The sequence below is a fragment of the Lingula anatina genome, chromosome 7 (assembly GCF_051362555.1).
Source record: "Lingula anatina isolate TDL-2025a chromosome 7, LinAna3.0, whole genome shotgun sequence".
Classification (NCBI taxonomy): Eukaryota; Metazoa; Brachiopoda; class Lingulata; order Lingulida; family Lingulidae; genus Lingula; species Lingula anatina.
Genome location: NC_141773.1, coordinates 16,917,523 through 16,936,197, shown reverse-complemented (window position 1 = coordinate 16,936,197; position 18,675 = coordinate 16,917,523). Strand labels below are relative to the sequence as shown.

The following is an 18,675-nucleotide window of genomic DNA, read 5'->3' as shown; positions in this document are numbered from 1 at the left end:
TAAAATTGTGCTCCTTCATGATAAAGTTAATCATCAAATGTGTTCAATCCAACAGTGAATGCATGCATTATATTGCTACTCTAATGCTGGCATATGGAGACTGAAAATCACCAGTTTGCCAGGTAAAAGAAATTAAAACAATTTTATATAAAAAAAAATGTGGTGTTTCTTCTGGAATGAAGATTAGAGTGGAGACACTGATGGTGCTGGTGCATTTTGCCCCATTTAACTCCCAGGTGGTCGTGAAACTAGGATTGGACGTAATGAGAAATGGCAGAAAAGGAGCTCCCGTGTCTTAACAACACACACAGATGACTTCATGTCATGCAAGGGACCTTCGTGGTTTTATTGGTGACAGAGGGTTGGCACTTGGCACTGGTGCAGTTTTAATGGGAAAAAAAATGAAGGATAAATTGAAATAAAATGTGTCAGTTGAGGACCAGAGTTGTTTCAGTTTAATTCAACGACAGAGGGTAGGAAGAAGAGGACAGAAAGAGAGGAGAGGGAGAGAGAGAGATTCAAAATCAGTCCAGTGTCATGCAATATCTCAATCTATAGCATTTACTGCCCATAAACATGCTTTTCCCCCCTGGGCCTTCAAATCCACATGTTTCAAATGCCTGCACACAATAAAACAATGAAATGAAGATAGGACGTCAAAATTACCTGTAGCAGATCATTTTCAGATATCGTCAGTGATCCAGGACAGAGAGCAGTCTGCTGACAGAAAGGGTTCACTATGTTAAAAGGAGAACTGTTTACTGATGTTTAACTTGTGACACTTAACCCAAGTCAGGAATTCCTTCCTCGATGTTGATGTCAGAGTATTTGTACTGCGATAGAGTCAAGTGGATTCTCTCTCTTTCTCTCTCAAAATTTATATTATATCTACATAGTCAAGTATCTTAATGGGGGATATTAATATCATGACTTATCATGATGTTCTGGCAGTTAAGGATCATACATAACTAAAGCAGATTTCATTCAGGTATCCCTTTTCAACAAGGACAGCTCACCTGTGCAGGAATGCAGGATAAATGTGACAGTGACAAATATCTTTGTATGTATTTTTGAAAAGGCATCATTTGAAATTGAGGCCTATGTCGTTTGGACTGAGATAGACAAATCTGCCTCAGCCATTTTAATGGAAGTCTTTTATGGGCCGGCGTTGGGAATTTTATGGCATCAGGATGATGCAACCAGACAAGGAAAACACATGAAGGTATTTCTAATTATTTAGAACAAATAGTCTTGGACGTATCGTTTTCAACTAAAAATAGAACAGCATCCAGGCAAGTGCAGTGACAGAATTCCACTAGTAGGTAAAATACAATAAAGAGTGACAACTACTCTGGCCGCATGACAGGCGTGATCTGCCCCTGGTACAAAAATAAAAAGTTTGGAGTAGAAATATTTTCAAGCTGGAAGAATTCAAGAATTCATTATGCAGGAGCAAAGACCAAATTAATGAGCGACAAACATCTGAAGATCGTGATCTAGCCTTGCCATGGAGCATTTTTGAAACGTGTATGGAATTCAAGATCCAGGAGCAAAAACAAAAGAAACTGAGCTGAAACAAGTGCTTAGCAGATGGAGAGCTGAGTGTTATTCTGACCCCTAGCAGAGAGGTATACTGGAAGTTTAACAGATTCACGGTGATCCCGATTTGGAACAGGTTTTTAACAGCATTAGGGCTCTGGGAAAATTTTACAGGGGATTCAGTAACAACAGAAAAGGCTAGGTGGTTGCTTTGTTGCAATGGTTGGTTTTTGTGGTCAGTTATAATTGTGGTCATATACGGTAATGCCTGATGGTTTAGAGTAGGGAGTTGAGCCTTTACGTATGACAGAAATACATCCCAGGTAAAGTCTGTTGAAATTTGTTTGTATGTTGTATCTCATTGGAATATTGTTTTTACATAATTGATACGTGGATTAGGAAATATCAATTAATGAAAATCTTGACATTTTCAGAAAGAATGGAGGAAATATAGGATTTACCACCATATTAACTTGAAGTGATTGCATTGCAAGCTAACTGTAGATGTTGTCATTGAAAACTTTACAGAAGAGAAACAACTTTGAATTCTTTAGACATATCTTTCTTTTGATTTAGAAGAAAGACACATGCCTGAAAAATAATGTTTAACTGTTTATAGCTAAAACCAGTGAACAAAATAACAGTATCTATATCAGTATCCTTTCAAGAAACTGCTGATGGTGTTGATTTTAACTAATGCTGGATTGTGAAGAATTGCAAGTGAATAGACAGATCAAACCAGAGGAAGAAATATTCAATTTAAAAACAATGTATCTGGTACAAAACGGTTACTCGCACAACATGGACTATGGCGACAGCACCTCCTTGGACAGGTACTCCTTTGACGACATGGTGAACGGATACGCTAATTGCTGTGACCCCTACACAGGGTACACAGACTATGACAATTATGACTCTTATCAGCCCTGGGGGGAGTCTTACCAGCCCTGGGGAGATACGTACCATCCCTGGGGCTCCTCTCCCTGGGGATATGATACCAAGTATGTGTACAGTATGTGGGACTCAGAAGAGGAGGAGGAAATAGAAGGTAAGGGAAATAAAAATTAACACGCTTTATTCAGGTTTATCTTGTCTTTTCTGAGAACAGTATCTTTTTTATTTTCAGAAAACATATATTTTGTGTATCAGATAGACCATTTTAAATAGAGCTTAAAAACTGTTCTGGCTACTTGACTGCTATAATAATTCTTCATTTTAGCAAGGAAAATACATATAGACAATTCTGTTTTTATGTATATCTGGTCATCTGAGCAGGGGGACTAATATGTTGACCTCTCTGGCGTGGGGACTAATATATCTTGACCTCTATGACCACCAGTTACTATTACTTTAAAGTGAAAATGTTGTGGACTTTCAAAGTGTTAGTATGGTGCTCCTGACATGATGATAGCTTGGCAAAATTCTAAAAACCCTGTAAAGATCAAAGGCTACTGCTTAGAGGCAGGAATGGACATAACTGGATTCTAATAACTGTACATGAAGTACAGACAATGGTGTTATAAAGTTTTGTACCTGCAGGGTAGTAGTTTCTAAAGGGAATGTCGTGTATATGGGAATATTCACTGAAACTGGTTGGTTGTTTGAAGAGTGCTGTTGGTCATAGCACATAGTAATTCCAATGAGATTAAGGAACAAGTTTGGCAGTTTTATTTTTGTCTGGTGATAGGGGAATCAACAAAATGTCAAAAAAAAAAAATAAGAAGAAAGTGATATATCTGATTATAGGTTGATAATTGAATCAGTAATGTGTCAAATTAGAAAAAGAAAGTAACATTGTTTAAATTGTTTATTTTCTTAGTCTTCTTGCCTGAAAAGTTTGGGGAAAGAAGTTTAATCAAAGCAAAATGCCCACAATATTACAAAATGTGATGATGTTTTGGCAGACTTGTCAACACTTTTTGTGCCAAGATATCACATTAAAAGTTGGAATTTTTATCTCAACATGAAATTAATGGAATACAAATGCAATCACTTTGCTGTGACTCCATGACGCAAAACTGCTGTATCTCTATGTACTCTATTGTTGATAAAATACATTAGAAATACATCAAAACCACTGATGCAGAAATCATTTTTGCCTGGCCAGGAAGTTTAGATTGGGATTTTTTACCGTTTGGTAAACAAGAAATGGTGACTTAGAAGCACTATAAAAACAGTTCAATTCAATGCAGCATACCAGTCATGATGTCATTAAATACCTGAATTTCATTCAAGAAATATTTGATTGATTTTACAAGCTCACCTTGTGGCTAGGTTTTAAGGATTATAGTTGTAGACCTAAGTCTGGCAGTGGGTCTTTTCTTCCGCAAATGCCTGTGGAATGGGCAAACATTTTGTTACATTTTGGGAGAGATTATTGGTAATTTTCTTTTTACAATATTTTTTCTTAAAGCTGTAATTATTGATTTAAAGGATTAAGGATCTACATGCCAATACTGGCCTTAGGGTGTTGTCTTTATAATTAGATTTTGTTGTGTTATGGCTGAGAAACATGACTCTTAGATTGAACTGGAAATATAAGCATTATGTGTATGGACGTGTGAATTTGAGTTTATGCTAAGAATTCAAAACTTCATTTAGTTGATAGCTTTTTCAAGTTCGATTTATAATAGAGAGAATACAGCCACTTCAGACAAATGACACTGTTGTTAATGATACTGTGAAATAATGATAAGTATTCCTTTTTACCCAAATAATGATTTTATGTAAGTAAACACAGTAGTTACGCTGGACTTCATGCTGAAATAATATTATAAAAAATATCAGCAAGGAAGTCATGGCAAGCTGTCAAAATAAGAACTCATAACTTTTACAATTGAACCGTTCAGGGCATTCCACACCTGTGTTTTACACCCCACAATAAAATTTCCAATTTATTTCAGTCTAATCTAATGAAATCGGCCTCATTTGCATGTGCAAGCTCCCTTGTTTGGGGACACTAGACAAGCATGTGCGATCGTAATCTATAAAATACAAGCTTACGGGTGCAGGTGCCTTAACACAATAGATGTGGTGGAATGTTTGTGTATACATGTTGGTCAATAAAGCCAATGAAGTGGAATATGCACATGATCCAATAAGCTTTCATTCACTTAATCTGAATTGGGTTCTAGCATTCATTGGGGATAGGGAGGAGAGAAAGAGAGAGTTCAGAAGTAGTAAGTGTGTGTGGGTGTATACATGCATGTATTAGTAGTGTTCTCTAGCCTCAGTTGTTTTAAGATGTAAGGTGTTTAAAGTTTCATCAAAACAGTGGTCACCTTAGTTGCAGTTAGTCCTATAGGTAAATCTCATGGGTTAGTAGAGCATTCTAGATTTTTTTCCCCTTTTATCACATATTTCTGCTAATAAAATTATTTTCAAAGTTTGAATAGCTGATGAATCCATCCTAAATTGACTCAAGTATTTAGAGAAAGACCCAACTCTTTTGTTCATCAATGTTCAATCATCTTGCTTTCAAAAATAAAGAAGAAAAAAAAATGGCTGGACTGTTCTCCGCCATTTCCCCATGCTGCTCCCCAGGAGTCCATTGGTCCTCCTTTCACCAGTCAGCTGGTCGTCTTTGTTGGTGATAGGTCAGGAATAGTTTGAGAAAGAGCTTAGACCTCGAGACGTAATATCATATTCAGCATGAGACTCCACTAGTGCCACAGCTTCGCTACATTTATTTTTTGGCGAGGGACAATGATCTGTGTCATGGCTGTCGAAATGTCTGTCCAAGTTTAGAAGAGTAGCTTGGATGTTGCCCATTAGAGAAGGTATTCTGATTTGTTTTGTTTTGTTATTGTTGATACTAGTAATGTAATGTTGTCAGTGGTTGCTTGTGTGCAAAAAGTTTAAGGGCTGATATCTGAACATGAAGCGATACTTTATAAGGAACAATACATTGACTGCTCTGAGTCTAGGCCTGTGTCTGCAAGTTGTAGGTAACAGTAATAAAGGTATGTTGATTAACAATATTCACTGATGACGATGCTATTGTTATCAATATTGATGTCATTTTGGATAGGTGATGGGTTTGCCTCTGATATTGATATTTCTTAATTGAATAATGATTTTAATTTAACATAATGTGGCCATTAATTTTACTGTTTAAGCTATTAATTTGTCTTGCTTTATAAATAGATATGATATTGGGTTCTGACATTGTATGTAAGTCATAACAAGTACTGATTTATTGACATTTGGCAATTCTGTGTGACATTTCTTCATGGAGCTCAGGTAACTAAAATAACAGTAGGCTTAGTGTGTCATTTATAAGTTACACTATTTTCGGGATAAGTTAATTTACTGCAAGTAAAAGATTTTCAGCAGTTATGAACCTGTGTGATATTACAGCTACATGAATATGTGGTATTGCACTTTAGAAAAAGAATGAAAATTAGAAATAAAATGAGATGAGTGAGATGAGGGAACAGTTCAGTGTGGGTGATGAACTTGGCAAGGGAGAAAACAAACAAACAGAAATTACAGAAAAAAATATTATTAAAGATAACCATACTTTACATAACAACAATTTAGGATTCATTCTGAGATTACTAATCAGTGTTTTTAAACAAGTATCATTATTCAAATAGCCAGCTGTAGCCTTTTGAACACATGTGTTGCCATATCTAGGGTTCTAGCAGTCGGACTATAATGCCTGTTATGTCTGCCATGTCTAACAATTTCACCACACCCAAATATTAATACATATTCTTTTTTTTCTTTTCCTGCTGCTGCATAATGGCAGAAAAAGGTGAGGTTTATGTTAGCTTCTATGCATAAATGTCTGTAGATGTTATTGTGATGTTTATATTTTATCTGTCTTAGCCATCCTGTAGTGTTTTTATCCTAGACTTTATTGTAGAAAAAGTGGCATAAATACTGGTTTACAAGAAGGTTGTGATTCTCTATAAAGATGCTATATAGTTACTTATGTTGGTGTTAACGTTGTAGTGGTAGTATACACATGTAGTTTACTTTAGCTTTAATTTGACTATCAAAGTTGTGAATAATATGAAACAGTGTAGTTAAACTTAATACATCTAAAACAAGCAAAGATATCTGTAACATCGTGTCTCTGTTGTTGCATTTGTGTGTAGATGAATATGTGCTTATAAATGTATACTAATAAGATTGTAGTAAAATCTTATTTGAATGCTGTATCAGTTTGTGGTAACCTTTTCTAGTTTGTGGTTACTGAAATCAAAACTTTGACCAAAGAGTCTAGGACAGTGTTGGATATTATCATTTGAGGTGCATGTGGGAGATCTATGGAAACACAGTATGGGAGGGGGAGAAAGGGGAGGGGCCTTCCATGTGAGACATGATATCATATAACCAGTGCTGCCATTCTCTCAGATGAGAAAGGTGTGCATGTATGTAGTATAGAGATATAAACTTTTTTGTTTTTATACAAATGATACAGTAAGATTTGACAGGTGATATTTACCTGCAGAGATTATTAAATATAAAGGATCAGATAATGCATCCTAAGGTTTTTGACTTGTACTCTTGGATTGTCATCATCGTCATCATCAATTTCATTTGTTTCCTCTCATCATTTATAGCATTGCCATTTATATTCAGCAACATCCTCAATGCTTATACACAGTAGCTCTACTATTGAAATGGTCATTATATAACAATAATACTGGTTTTCGCCTGTCCACCTTATTAATGGATCATCTTCAGCAGTTAATTTCCACTCAGGACTGGGTTCCATATTTGTCATTGGAGGTACAGCGGAGAGACAGGGTGTGTCATGATTAAATAGATCACCTTCTGCACTCTGAGCAACTCTAAGGTGAAAAGGGAAATGCGTATCATTTTCCCATTTGCAAAATGAGCCATTGGAGCTTAGATAACGAAGAGCTGTTATTCCAGCTAAACAATTTGTGTCCTTCTCTAGGGTTTCCTTAAGACGCAACAATTAATGTAGTATAGATAGTGAAAAACAGGGCGGGATTGTTCTTTTAAGAGGATTAACGTGATAATTAGATTATTAACCTAGTCCTTATCTTGAGTATATCATTATTAATGGCGTTTTAATTCAGCTTTTAAATGTGGGAATTAAGCCGTAACAAGCTCTCATTATCACAACGATGGAAGTTCTGATATAATGCAGATAAGAAAGTAACCTGGTGCTTGGGAAGTGAATTGTGATAATTGACATATTTCTGTACATCTTTTGTTGTCTTTGCATTGTCTACACATTTATTTTAATTGGGCAGTTAAAAAACTATGCATGATGCTGCAGGGAACTTGTTTGTGTCGATAAAATTATATGATCTTCAGTGCTGTATATGAAATTGCTAAGGACAGAACAATTTAAGTGCACACTAAGAGTTGTTAGTTTTTTTACAGCTACTTGTATGCAAGTATTAGAATTGTTGAAACGTTGGCCTGCAAGCCAGTAACAAAAGTTGGAAGTAACTTTGTAGAAATGTTATCCCTAATATGTCTGAAAATAAATGTACGTGCATTTCAGAATCAACCTACTAGTAGTATGAAGATAAACAAGACATTACAAATGTATGGGTCAGTGACCAAGTGGGTCATACAAATTGGGTGTACAAAATTATTATTAGTATTCTGATATCAATGATAATGTCATAAATTTTATTCATGCCATATTTTATGCATGCCAGAGACACTGCTGTGTAGCCATGTGCTACAGTAATGATCACGATTAACGGCACAGCTGCGGAAGATTTACCACAGTTAAAAACCTGTCGTAACTGCATCTCCACCGTAGCAGTATTTATGAGTGCTACTGTAGTGTCACAAAGATGATCTGCCTGGGAGGACAAGCGGAATGACAGATAGGGATTCTTAAAGATTACACGTCCAATTTAACCCAAGGTTTGCTCTTCCATAACAGTGATGTGATATGTGATATGAATGGGAACTGCTCTCTACATACACACTCCACAGAAACTATATCCCATAGTGACATCCACTTCATGTTGATATTATAATGTTATGAAAATTTTTACCTCTACACGAAGGACTGATTCAGAAGAAGAGGTTGGAGTCAAGGCATTTGTTTTGTGGATAAGTGATGTAACTATCAACATAACTTTTTTTTTTGTGTGTGTCAAATGTTTTCCAGGCAAAAAACACAATTGTTACAACTGACTGTCAGAGATACAGTGCTTACAGATGTGTATCTGAAAGTGGTCTGTACAAATCTTACATCGAAAAAAAGTCATAGTATCAAGTGGATGAAACAGTAATTGTTTACTTATCATTGAGCAGAAATACAGGAAAAAGACTAATAATAAGAATTTCCTATGTGGAGAAGCTTTTATGAACTTTCTTTGGTAAGTTAGAAAATTTGGCATGTGGACAGTGACATTATGAAGGCATATCTTTCTGATTGTCTCTGACTTGCGGGAGGAGGATACAAATGATAATTGACACCCTGGTTATCAGTAATGATCAGAATTATATTAGACTCTGACTGAGCATAGTTCAGATTCCTGGTGCTGAATGTCTGAGCAGGCCTAGACTTGCTGGTAAAACACATGAGAAAGGAGAAACCCAGCTTAGTTTTCCAGAAAGGAGACAACCTTTGAGAACATTTAACATTATTGTACATCTTACCTGTCACACTTTGTGGGCTAAAGATGGACGGACAGTATTCGTGACTGAAAGTTCTTAAATATTGAAAGAAATAGAAAGGAGAAAAGAAACAAGAAGACAATGCCATCGATGAAATACCAGTGAAAAGAAAAGGATGAGGTAACTTACAGTGGTTCAATGAGTTGAGCAATCTAATGAAACCTTGGTTTTGTTTAAATTGGAAAGTCTTTGTGCTTTATGAGAAGCAAACAATTTTTACAGTCTGTTAACTTGAGTTTTGACAAAGCTCATGTGACAAACCTGACTTGAAGCAATTACTAACTCTTCTTGTTATTACCCTGCAGTCAGGAAAGGAAAAAGTCAAGTAATCGTACTTAGGGTTAAAAAAAGATACAGCTGCTGAAGATTAACACAGTCAAAGTGGAAGGTGTATTACAGTAACAGTCTGAGGGTTGCATACCAATGTGGTTTTATAATAGCTCCCTTGTGTGGTTTTAACCAACATTACGAATTATTTATCTGTCTGGCCGTGACAGCTTCAGTAAACAGGGGCTATCCCTTCATAGGCTTCCTGTCATCTAAGCTGAGACAATTAAATGGTATGAGATAACATTACAGGTGCTCTTGGCAAAGATGTGTGCTTTTTACTAACTGGAAGGGAGAGAGGCAATGACAATAGCATTTGTTATTTGGCAGAGATAAGAAAACATGATGTAATGCTGAAAAACTCATCGGCGTAAACAACCCTGACGCTAACTAGATGGAATAAAGTGTTTAATTTGTCCAAAAAACAGACAGAGAGCCCTGATGTTATGCTGTCATCCACAATACATAAAATAGGATCATAAAAATAGGGTGAGAAAACAGGTTTTTGAAAGCCTTTGTTTTACACTGGTTCCCAGCAAGAGAAGCATTGATTCCAGTTTGAGCAGCAGCCATTTATGTGGGAGTATTGTGGAGAAGATGTTAAAAAGAATGTATGCAAGCCTGGTTAAGCCTCTGACTGCATTTTGGAATCATTACATCGCTTGGATTGGCATCGATGAGGAGAAGAATCTCATTCTAGTTGGAAGGATGTCTTGAAAAAAACACAGCTTCATGAATGATTGAATGTAGCAGTAGAAATTGACCAGATTCGTACAGAGATTGGCAAATGTGGCATCTTTGGAACATTTCTCAATTTCTCAATAAATTGTGTGGGAATTCAACAGATGAAGAAGAACAGTGGAGGAGTTATGAGTAAAACAAAAAAATACATGATACATGTAGTTTATATCTGACACCAGGCAGGAATGACCTGAAGTTCACTTAAATAAAAACTTCTTGTGTGACTTTGTAAACTGTTGCAGTAGGCCAGTAAAACCAAGAGCAAAGAACGTGGGAAGTTGGGAACTTATTTCAGATGATGATGATCCGCTGTGGAAGTGAACACTCAATGTGAGGAAAGATGTTTGTTATAACTTGTCTGCAGAATGAAGGTACTAGTAACTTTTGAATGTTTTGAGAATCTTTTAGGTACAGTTTAAATCTTTTTAACTGCTGCAACTGCATCAAATACCGGTGAAATTGTCAAAGGGCAAGAAAATTTGTTTTATGCAACACGTCCAAAAGCTTCTGCTCTGGAGTTTTGGTGAAGTTTTAGATTACTGTCAGTTGTCTAAGTAAAATTGGCTGGAATTGCAATTGGTAAAGCTTTCTTTACATCAGCTCATTGGATTTTTGTCTGCATCTGATTATATTGCTACATTTTTTTTTAGTTGTTAAAGACCAAGAAAAATATCCCATAAGTTATGTGTTGGTGCCCCACAAAAATCTTTATTCCTTTTTATTACTGTTGTCACAGACATTTCCATCAGTTGGCAGATTTTTTTAAAATAGTAATTTTATTGGCAGCCTCCGGATTGATATAAAACTCCATAGTTGCCCCAAATTTTCTGCCCCTTTGTTTCTGAATTGCTGTTAACATCCCTATTACAAGTGTAATACACATAGCTTTTATGACCAGACACCCCTGTGAATCATTTTGGAGATTGACTAGACATTTACCACTAAACATGGAGTCACTGGGTTCTCTGGTGTTTGATACTAGCTGATTAGTGGTTGCTTGAGGTATATTACAAGTTGTAGTTAGAGGGTGGAGTGCAGGATTAGTGGATTAAAAGTAGTAATTTAAAATACCGTAGGAAATAACTTACCTTATCAGAGCTGATAATCTGAATTATGTGTGTAAATGTAGGAGCAAATTATTTTAGAAGAATAAGGTGCAACCTTTTTTAACATGAAATATTTGCATGGAATTGTGTGTGTATTGTAATTTTTGACTGCTTAGATTAGTTTTCAGCATCCATTGCATGGGTGCTGGTATTGCAGCTCATTTTGGTACCTTTGGTAGACTTGAAGACAAGTAAAGGTGTTTCAGATGTGAAAGAATGTGTTGTGCTCAACTAACACAATTGTGATAAACTTTCTCAGAAGAAGAGTTCATCAATACAGTAACTTCATAAGACCGCACACAAAGTTATCCTGCAATGTTTTGTTGCATGTTTGACATTCCAGTCGTGCAAGGATTACTGAACTGTTGAGGGAAAAAACAATAGTAAGAGCCACCTTTGACTTTATTCTCACATTAAACAATATGTTATTTGCACAATGACCCCAGTGTAGCAGTCAAAGGTCTCTGTGTAATACAGTGCTAGTTGTTTTCAGATTTTATTTTTATCCTAATTTTTCTATGGTGGTTGAAAATGATTATGTGTCCTTCTTGATTATTTTGGGCAAAAAAGAGAGAAAGCAGTTAATTATTTTCTGCTTTGTCGAATTTTTGTTTTTTTCAGTGATGCACAAATGATAAGTACAAATGGTATGTTTTGGAATTTTATCATATTGAATTTGGCTGTCATAATTAGGTTTAAAGGCATTAGAATTTATAAATTAGTCTATGGAGCACTAGATACCTATCATTCTACATTTATGAAAAAAAGGCACATAAATTTTTCAATTGGGATCCCTTTCCCTTAATGACTTTTCTGTATCTTTCTTTATCATTCTCTCAGTAATTATTCCCTTTCAGGTGTAAACCCATTACAACAAAAATCATAAAATATTCAAACCTCACCTTCGGTTTAGACATTCTCCCAGGAGAAAATAGTGCCCAAGTCCTCGCAGTACTCTTGAGCTGTTCGTGTTAGCCTTGATAAAGAACATATTGATTCAATGGTCACAGACAGGGCACACATACTTTTCACAACAATATGGTGTCTAGATGTACCTGCCCTGCAGGGTGTAACATTCTCTAACTGTGGTAACTCCACTAAATTTTTTATTATATGGATTTTTAATACTGCTGCTACTGGGCCATGATTTAGCCCCCCCCCCCCCCCCCCCCCCCCTTTCCTGCAGACTTTCTACGTTGCTTATATGGAATTTATGGTATAATGACGTATTTTAGAATATTTTTTGAAGTCTTGGTAATTTTGGAGCTTCAAAAGATATTAATTTTTTAAAGCTGCTGTCATTTTAATAAAAGTGATATCCATATGGATATAAGGTTTGTGGATGTTCTTGAAGTACATAGTAGACAAATGGTGTACCATTTCCATAAAAAAAAATTGTTGCAAACAAACAACTTCAACTTGGAACAACAAACACTGCACCTTGCCATATGAAACCAAGTCAGCCACAGATTATAATGTAGCAATTATCAGAGCATGCTAATAGTATCAGGGTTACCAGGTGACGGGAGCCTTTTTAAGGGCCATAAAACACCTGTAATGTGTAAAAGGAATGCTGTGGTCCCTTACCACAGTGTCAATTGTCAGTGGATCCTAAATTGGATGTTGAAGACTAATTTTGTGGCAGGAAGAATGACCCTGTCCACCCCCCCTCCCCCATTTGATTAGTATAAGTTAAAGGAGATTCTAAAAGACCTTGTTTGAAATAGTTTTTTCTTTGTTTTGTACCTATGCCAAGAGAAAATATTTCTCTGCCTTCACTGAATATCTGTCTTAATTTATATCATAAGTTGAATGTATATAAAATCTTACACTTTTTTTATAATTTGCAAATAACCATTCTGGTCACCAAAACACTTGATGCAAATGAATACATATAGTTGCTTCCTGTAGATAGTGCAACTGTCACGGGGACAGCCTCCGGTGTTATTTTTAGTCCATTTATTCCTCCCATTTCTGAAGTATCCAACCTGAGATGTTTGCTCTCTACATACGCTTGTCCTAAAATCTGATTCATTTTACATTACCAGTTTGCTAGTCTGTCTGAATATACATATTCAAACTTGTCCTTCAAAAAAGCTGACAAGTATCATGACAAGAATGCAGTAGTGAAAAAATGCAAGGGCTGGGTTTTTTTTCTTTTAGAGAGCTATTTGCATGATTGACTCATTGCACTTTTATAGATTGCCATAAATTAAATTTTACCATGCCAACTTGAAGAGCAAACAAGCCATTGTACTGTCACAGTTATGATCTTTGGGAAATTTGAAATGTGGGGTTTAATAAGTCAGATTGTTGGAGATGCCATATGATGTTTGCTACTTTGTACTGAAGGTAACACTGAAGTGTGATATGTCATGGGAAAAAAGTCCATAGTTGAAAAGAGCCATGAGAAAGTGGACATTTGTTGTGGCCAGCTGGGTGCCCTTTATGAGAACATTTCTAGGATTCCTTCATCAAGAAAGCAATTTGATTTATGAAGTGACGGAATGAAAGATCTAAGTCAGTTATTATTTTAATAAAAGAGAGATATTTTGGTTTTAAAAAATAGTTTAAGTTTGAGAAATGAAAGAGGGGGAAAATGCCTCTGATTCAAAGAAAAGTTTAAAAGAGAAAGATAAAATGTTTGCTTTTTTGGAGAATTTCATTTCTAGAGGAGTGAAACAAGTCTATATGGTTTAACACTATATCTTAATTTGTTTTAAAATGTACTCAAATTCTGACTCAATTGTTAAACAATGAGAATAAAAAACCCTTAACAAAGACCCTGTGTAAACACTCCAAGGCTATTAAACCATTTGAAAAAAGATTCCATTTCAAAGGCGGGCACATGACTGTAACTAACAGTAACACAAGTATGGGTATTAACTCCTTAATCGTAATTCCTTCAAGCAGCCGTGTAACATCAGATTAAGCTTAAAGAGTTCATCAGGTTAGATGGGGAACAAAAAATATTGTAGAAGTCTGTTTCTGTTTGCATACCAGACTTCTTGGTACATTCCTGTTTCAGAACCAAAGATTAAGTTCATCCTGTCTAGTCTGTGTGAGAGAATAAAGAAATGCATCGATTGCATCTTTTTAATTTCTAATAGAATATGTTTTAAAAGAAATTGTTGTAATTTTCCAAGCTTGAAACCACTTTCATTGTTAAATTTGGAAGCAGACAGGAAAAGGGATTCGTTAATGTCTTAAATCACGGGAGACATGGCAGACCCCGTTTCTGTGTCAGGTGACAGCCCTCATGACAGTAGAGAAGACACAGCCAGTTCAAGTGTCACTTTTGGTGACACTGCTGTAGCGAGGCTGTCATTGGTGTCCCTACTGGTGACAGCAACTTAATGTTAAACACCTGAAGATGTCCCAACCACCCTAGAAATGTTCAGTGGAATATATGCTAGACAGTTATGTAACTGCTGATGTAAAGACTTGCTATAAGAATATGTGTAAATTAAGGAAGATGTTAGGGATACAACATATTAGGAAAAAAACAGTAGATACCATTTTTGATTTAAAAAAATACTTTTCAGCATCAAAAAGTATTAAGCTGTGGATTGAGGAAACATTGCTACAATTTGCAGTTGTATTGTTTCATATTTTGAATATTTTCCTTAATGTAAACTGCATGCATTTTTTGGTTTAAATTTAATATCAGGCATTAATGCTTTTTTTTTTCAATAACACTTATCCTATTTCACAATGATATTTAAACAATGGCTGTTCTTAAAATGCCATGTTGACTTTTCAAAACAACACTTTTTGATTTATCCACACTGTGAAATTGGATATGACAACTAGTGAGAAAACTACAGGAAAACATGGGCCAAGAATCTGAAGGAAAGGGATTTATCTTATTATAGACAATAAGATACAGATGCTATGGAGGTCGAAAGCAGCTAGTTTGAACGTGGGAAAGTTTTCTCTTCCACTTTGTTTTTCACCGAAAATTGGATTAAAATCAATTTCTGGCTCTATCGGTTCAAGATGACAGATGCAGGGATGCTACCAGCAGCAGCTGATGCATGGTCACCTCCCAGTTGTAGACTAGAAAGCTTGTGAACAATTGTCTACAACTACTGTAATATTGTATATTTTTACCATTCAAGATGGATAAAAGGGCTTTGATAATGCACACTTGATATCTAAATTGAAAAAGAATTATAAAGAAAAAATTTTATTAATTTAATTTCAAATGATTGGAGATATACATAATGAAATGTGCAGGTAAAGCCTTGAGTACAGACAAAAATCGAAACAGATTTTGATTAGGATTTTAATTTAGCCCTGCAGGTAAATCAAGTAAAAGCAGATGTAGTTTTAATTAGGAATTTTGTTCCAAAGTTGGTTTAAGCATAAACTGATAAAGAACTGAGAAGAACAAATATGTAGCTAATTGATTGGGCACAAACCTGTGTTACCTGCAAGTTTTCAGTGCAATTCAACTGTAGCAAATATTGATTTAACTGAGCTTTATCATTAATTAAAAAGAAATTGGACAGTGCAATATGGCACTGCAGGCATTAATTTATCTGAGCATTATTGTTAATTGGAAAGAAATCATGCAGGTTTCAGACGTTCCTGGCTACTTAATCTAAGAACAGTAAATCGCAGTCGATATCAGATACGCCCGCACTGTTCTAGACTAGACTATGTGCTTTAAGAGATTTATTCTTTGCAGTTCTCTATTGGGTGGGGACTGCCCATCAGTGGCACTAGTTAATGTGGCACATCTATTTGTTCAGACCAGATTTGATGATAATAGTAATAAAAGTAAGTGGCCTGCAGTGAGTTAGGGCTGGGGTCTCACTGTTACTTTTGTTAATTCTGTAAACTTCAGAGACATGGGTATCGATGTGGAAACCTCCACCAGATTGAATCTGTTATGAAATATAACGAGATTCACCTTGGCGAATTCATTCCTGACATCAGTTGTGTTTTGAGGGGGTAGTAATATATGGTTCAATGTTATTTTATGTGGAGAAGGAAAAAACGCACAGTCACTTGTACAGCAGACTACGAGAGGAGGGGAGTGTAATGGTATTGGTCTCACAATTCAAAGAACATTTCTCTGAGGTCTGGGCCTGTTATTGTGCATACGTCCACCAGATTGGATCAGTGGTGAATATTAACAAGTCAAGTACTCTGAAGGAAGAAGGAGTAATGGAGATTTTTTGCCTAGATTACACAGTGTGATTCAGTGTAGGGGAGAAACAAAGAGGTCAAAGGGCTGCAAAGGGTAACATTACAGGGTACTAATTTACTGGGGTATCAGCACATGTGTCACGAAAAAAAAAACTTGCTGTACAAAAAGAACCTCTCGTTGTCTGGACGTCTGCAACAAGTTGGTGCAGTGTGAACCTGCATGCATGAAGATAAGCAGAAAGTGCTTTCTTTGGATGATTTAAAGAAGAAAGACATTTAGACCAATGATAATTGCAGCGTAGTTATTTTCTCAAGCATCTGCACATTGGTTAGACAGGTGAAACTGGACACAAGAGAAACAGGAAGCATATGCCAAGGGAGATGATAAAATAGGGATTGGACTGATGATTATTGGAAACTGGTCTGCTACATCAAAAGACCAGTTAACTTAAAGACCAGTGAGGCAATTTGTTAGTAAGGGCATTTAGAAAGGCCATCTTACTTTTTTTGCCTTCCAGCATTGTACCTGAAATATGGGACTTTGTTGAGGATTTTCTGAAACCATGGATTTGTAGCAGGAGCAGTTTTTTTCAACACATCATTATAATTTATTTTTCAAAGGATGTGATTCAAATTTACCTGCATCATTAAAAGTATGGTCATCTCTACTTTTGACAAGTATTTTCTCACAATTCAAATCGATAATTAAACTGCCATCGTGAGAATTAATATCTACGTAGGCAAGCAGAAGTGACCTTCACGACAGTGTTAGCTGGCCCATTAGAAGGTGTTTTATGATGTTATCAGGCTAATTGAACCCTTCTCGATGTGAAAAACAGATGTACTCTGGTCATTTAGGATATCAGAGGACATCTGCTGATTTGACCAGCGAATGACAAGCATTTATGACCATCTCTGCAGTGCCATTCTAAATGGAACTGCTTGTTCTATTGTGCTTGTAATCGGTGTCAAACATTCACTGCAGTTTTCCCTGCTGACAAAGTTTTGTAATTGACAGCTTGTTTACAATGGCATTGACTTTGAAGAGCGGGATTTTACTGTAATTTTGTCAGGAGGATAGTTGTACTGAAACAGTGGTCTTCTGCAATGATGTGCATTCTGTCACAGTGGATATTACTTCAGTTTGCGATTGCTAAATTTCAAGACTAGCTACTCTGTGTCTAATAAGATAGATACAATTTACTTTTCAGATTGGATTACTTTTTCAGCATATCATGAGTGGCACAATTTTCCTTCGTTGCTATGGCAATGATTTGATTGACAGAGGTACCACATGTTATTAAACAAGGAGATTCTAAAAATACAACATAACTCTGTGTGAAGCGTGCATGATTTAAGACCTTGCGCAAGTCACAAGTAAGAACACTGTAACTTTGTGTGTCAAACCCACGCTGTTTGCAAAGAGGGCACAAAGTGATATATTGTACACGGAGGAGCGTCACCAAGTTCTGTCATGGCCAGAAGATAAACTGAATGCTCAGAACATCCTCAGTGTAAGGTTAACACTATTCCCTGTGTCATGAGGGCCTGTTCCCTGTGTAAAGGACCAGTGAACTCTTTCATCATTCTAGTTAAGTCCATTATACTTCAGGGAGGTATTGAGCTTTATTATAACCAGTGCCTCCCATTGATGGGCATTGTGAATTGTCAGTAAACATCACACATAGGAGGCACTGCTACCATACTGCCTTGTTTGTGAGCTTGTTAGCCATCTGCTACAGTATAGCACATCATATTAGAACCCATTTATTAAGGAACTAATGTAAATGCAAATCCATTCTTATAGGGCATAGGAGATTTGCTGTCTTATAGGATCACAGGTGATGACTTAATTAAACCAGGGGCGTACACTGATATAAAGACTAGTTTCACAAGAAGAGAGCAGTGTTGTCTTCTAAGGTGCCTTCATCGTGATGACTTCATGAGAGCAAAAGGGCAATGAATTGAATATGCATGGATATTTAACTAGTGGAATGGTGTTATCTAATAGAATTTCAAGCGATGACTTAACGAAAGTGAGGAAGCACGTTATCAAAAAGAGCATGCATACATGAGAGGAGGAAGGTTTTAATCAGGCGTTCACATTCCTTCTTAATCAGGTGTGCTCGTTCATTGCATGGTACTGTGTATACGGAGACACCGAGTTATCAGCTAC

General features: G+C 36.2%; 1 protein-coding gene across 14 annotated transcripts in view; it reads left to right on the top strand.

Annotated features, from left to right (window-relative positions):
* Positions 1–18,675, top strand: part of LOC106179754 (protein TANC2) — a 103,183-nt gene that overhangs the window by 64,168 nt on the left and 20,340 nt on the right. The window contains exons 1-2 of one of the 14 annotated variants that reach the window (XM_087018460.1): positions 115–1,628; positions 1,974–2,587. The exons of the other annotated variants lie outside the window; for them this stretch is intronic. Of the exons in view, the coding sequence (XP_086874586.1) occupies positions 2,236–2,587 (352 nt within the window). The 5' untranslated portion in view covers positions 115–1,628; positions 1,974–2,235. Of the gene's footprint in view, positions 1–114; positions 1,629–1,973; positions 2,588–18,675 lie in introns of those variants that run through there. 14 annotated transcript variants of the gene reach the window in all.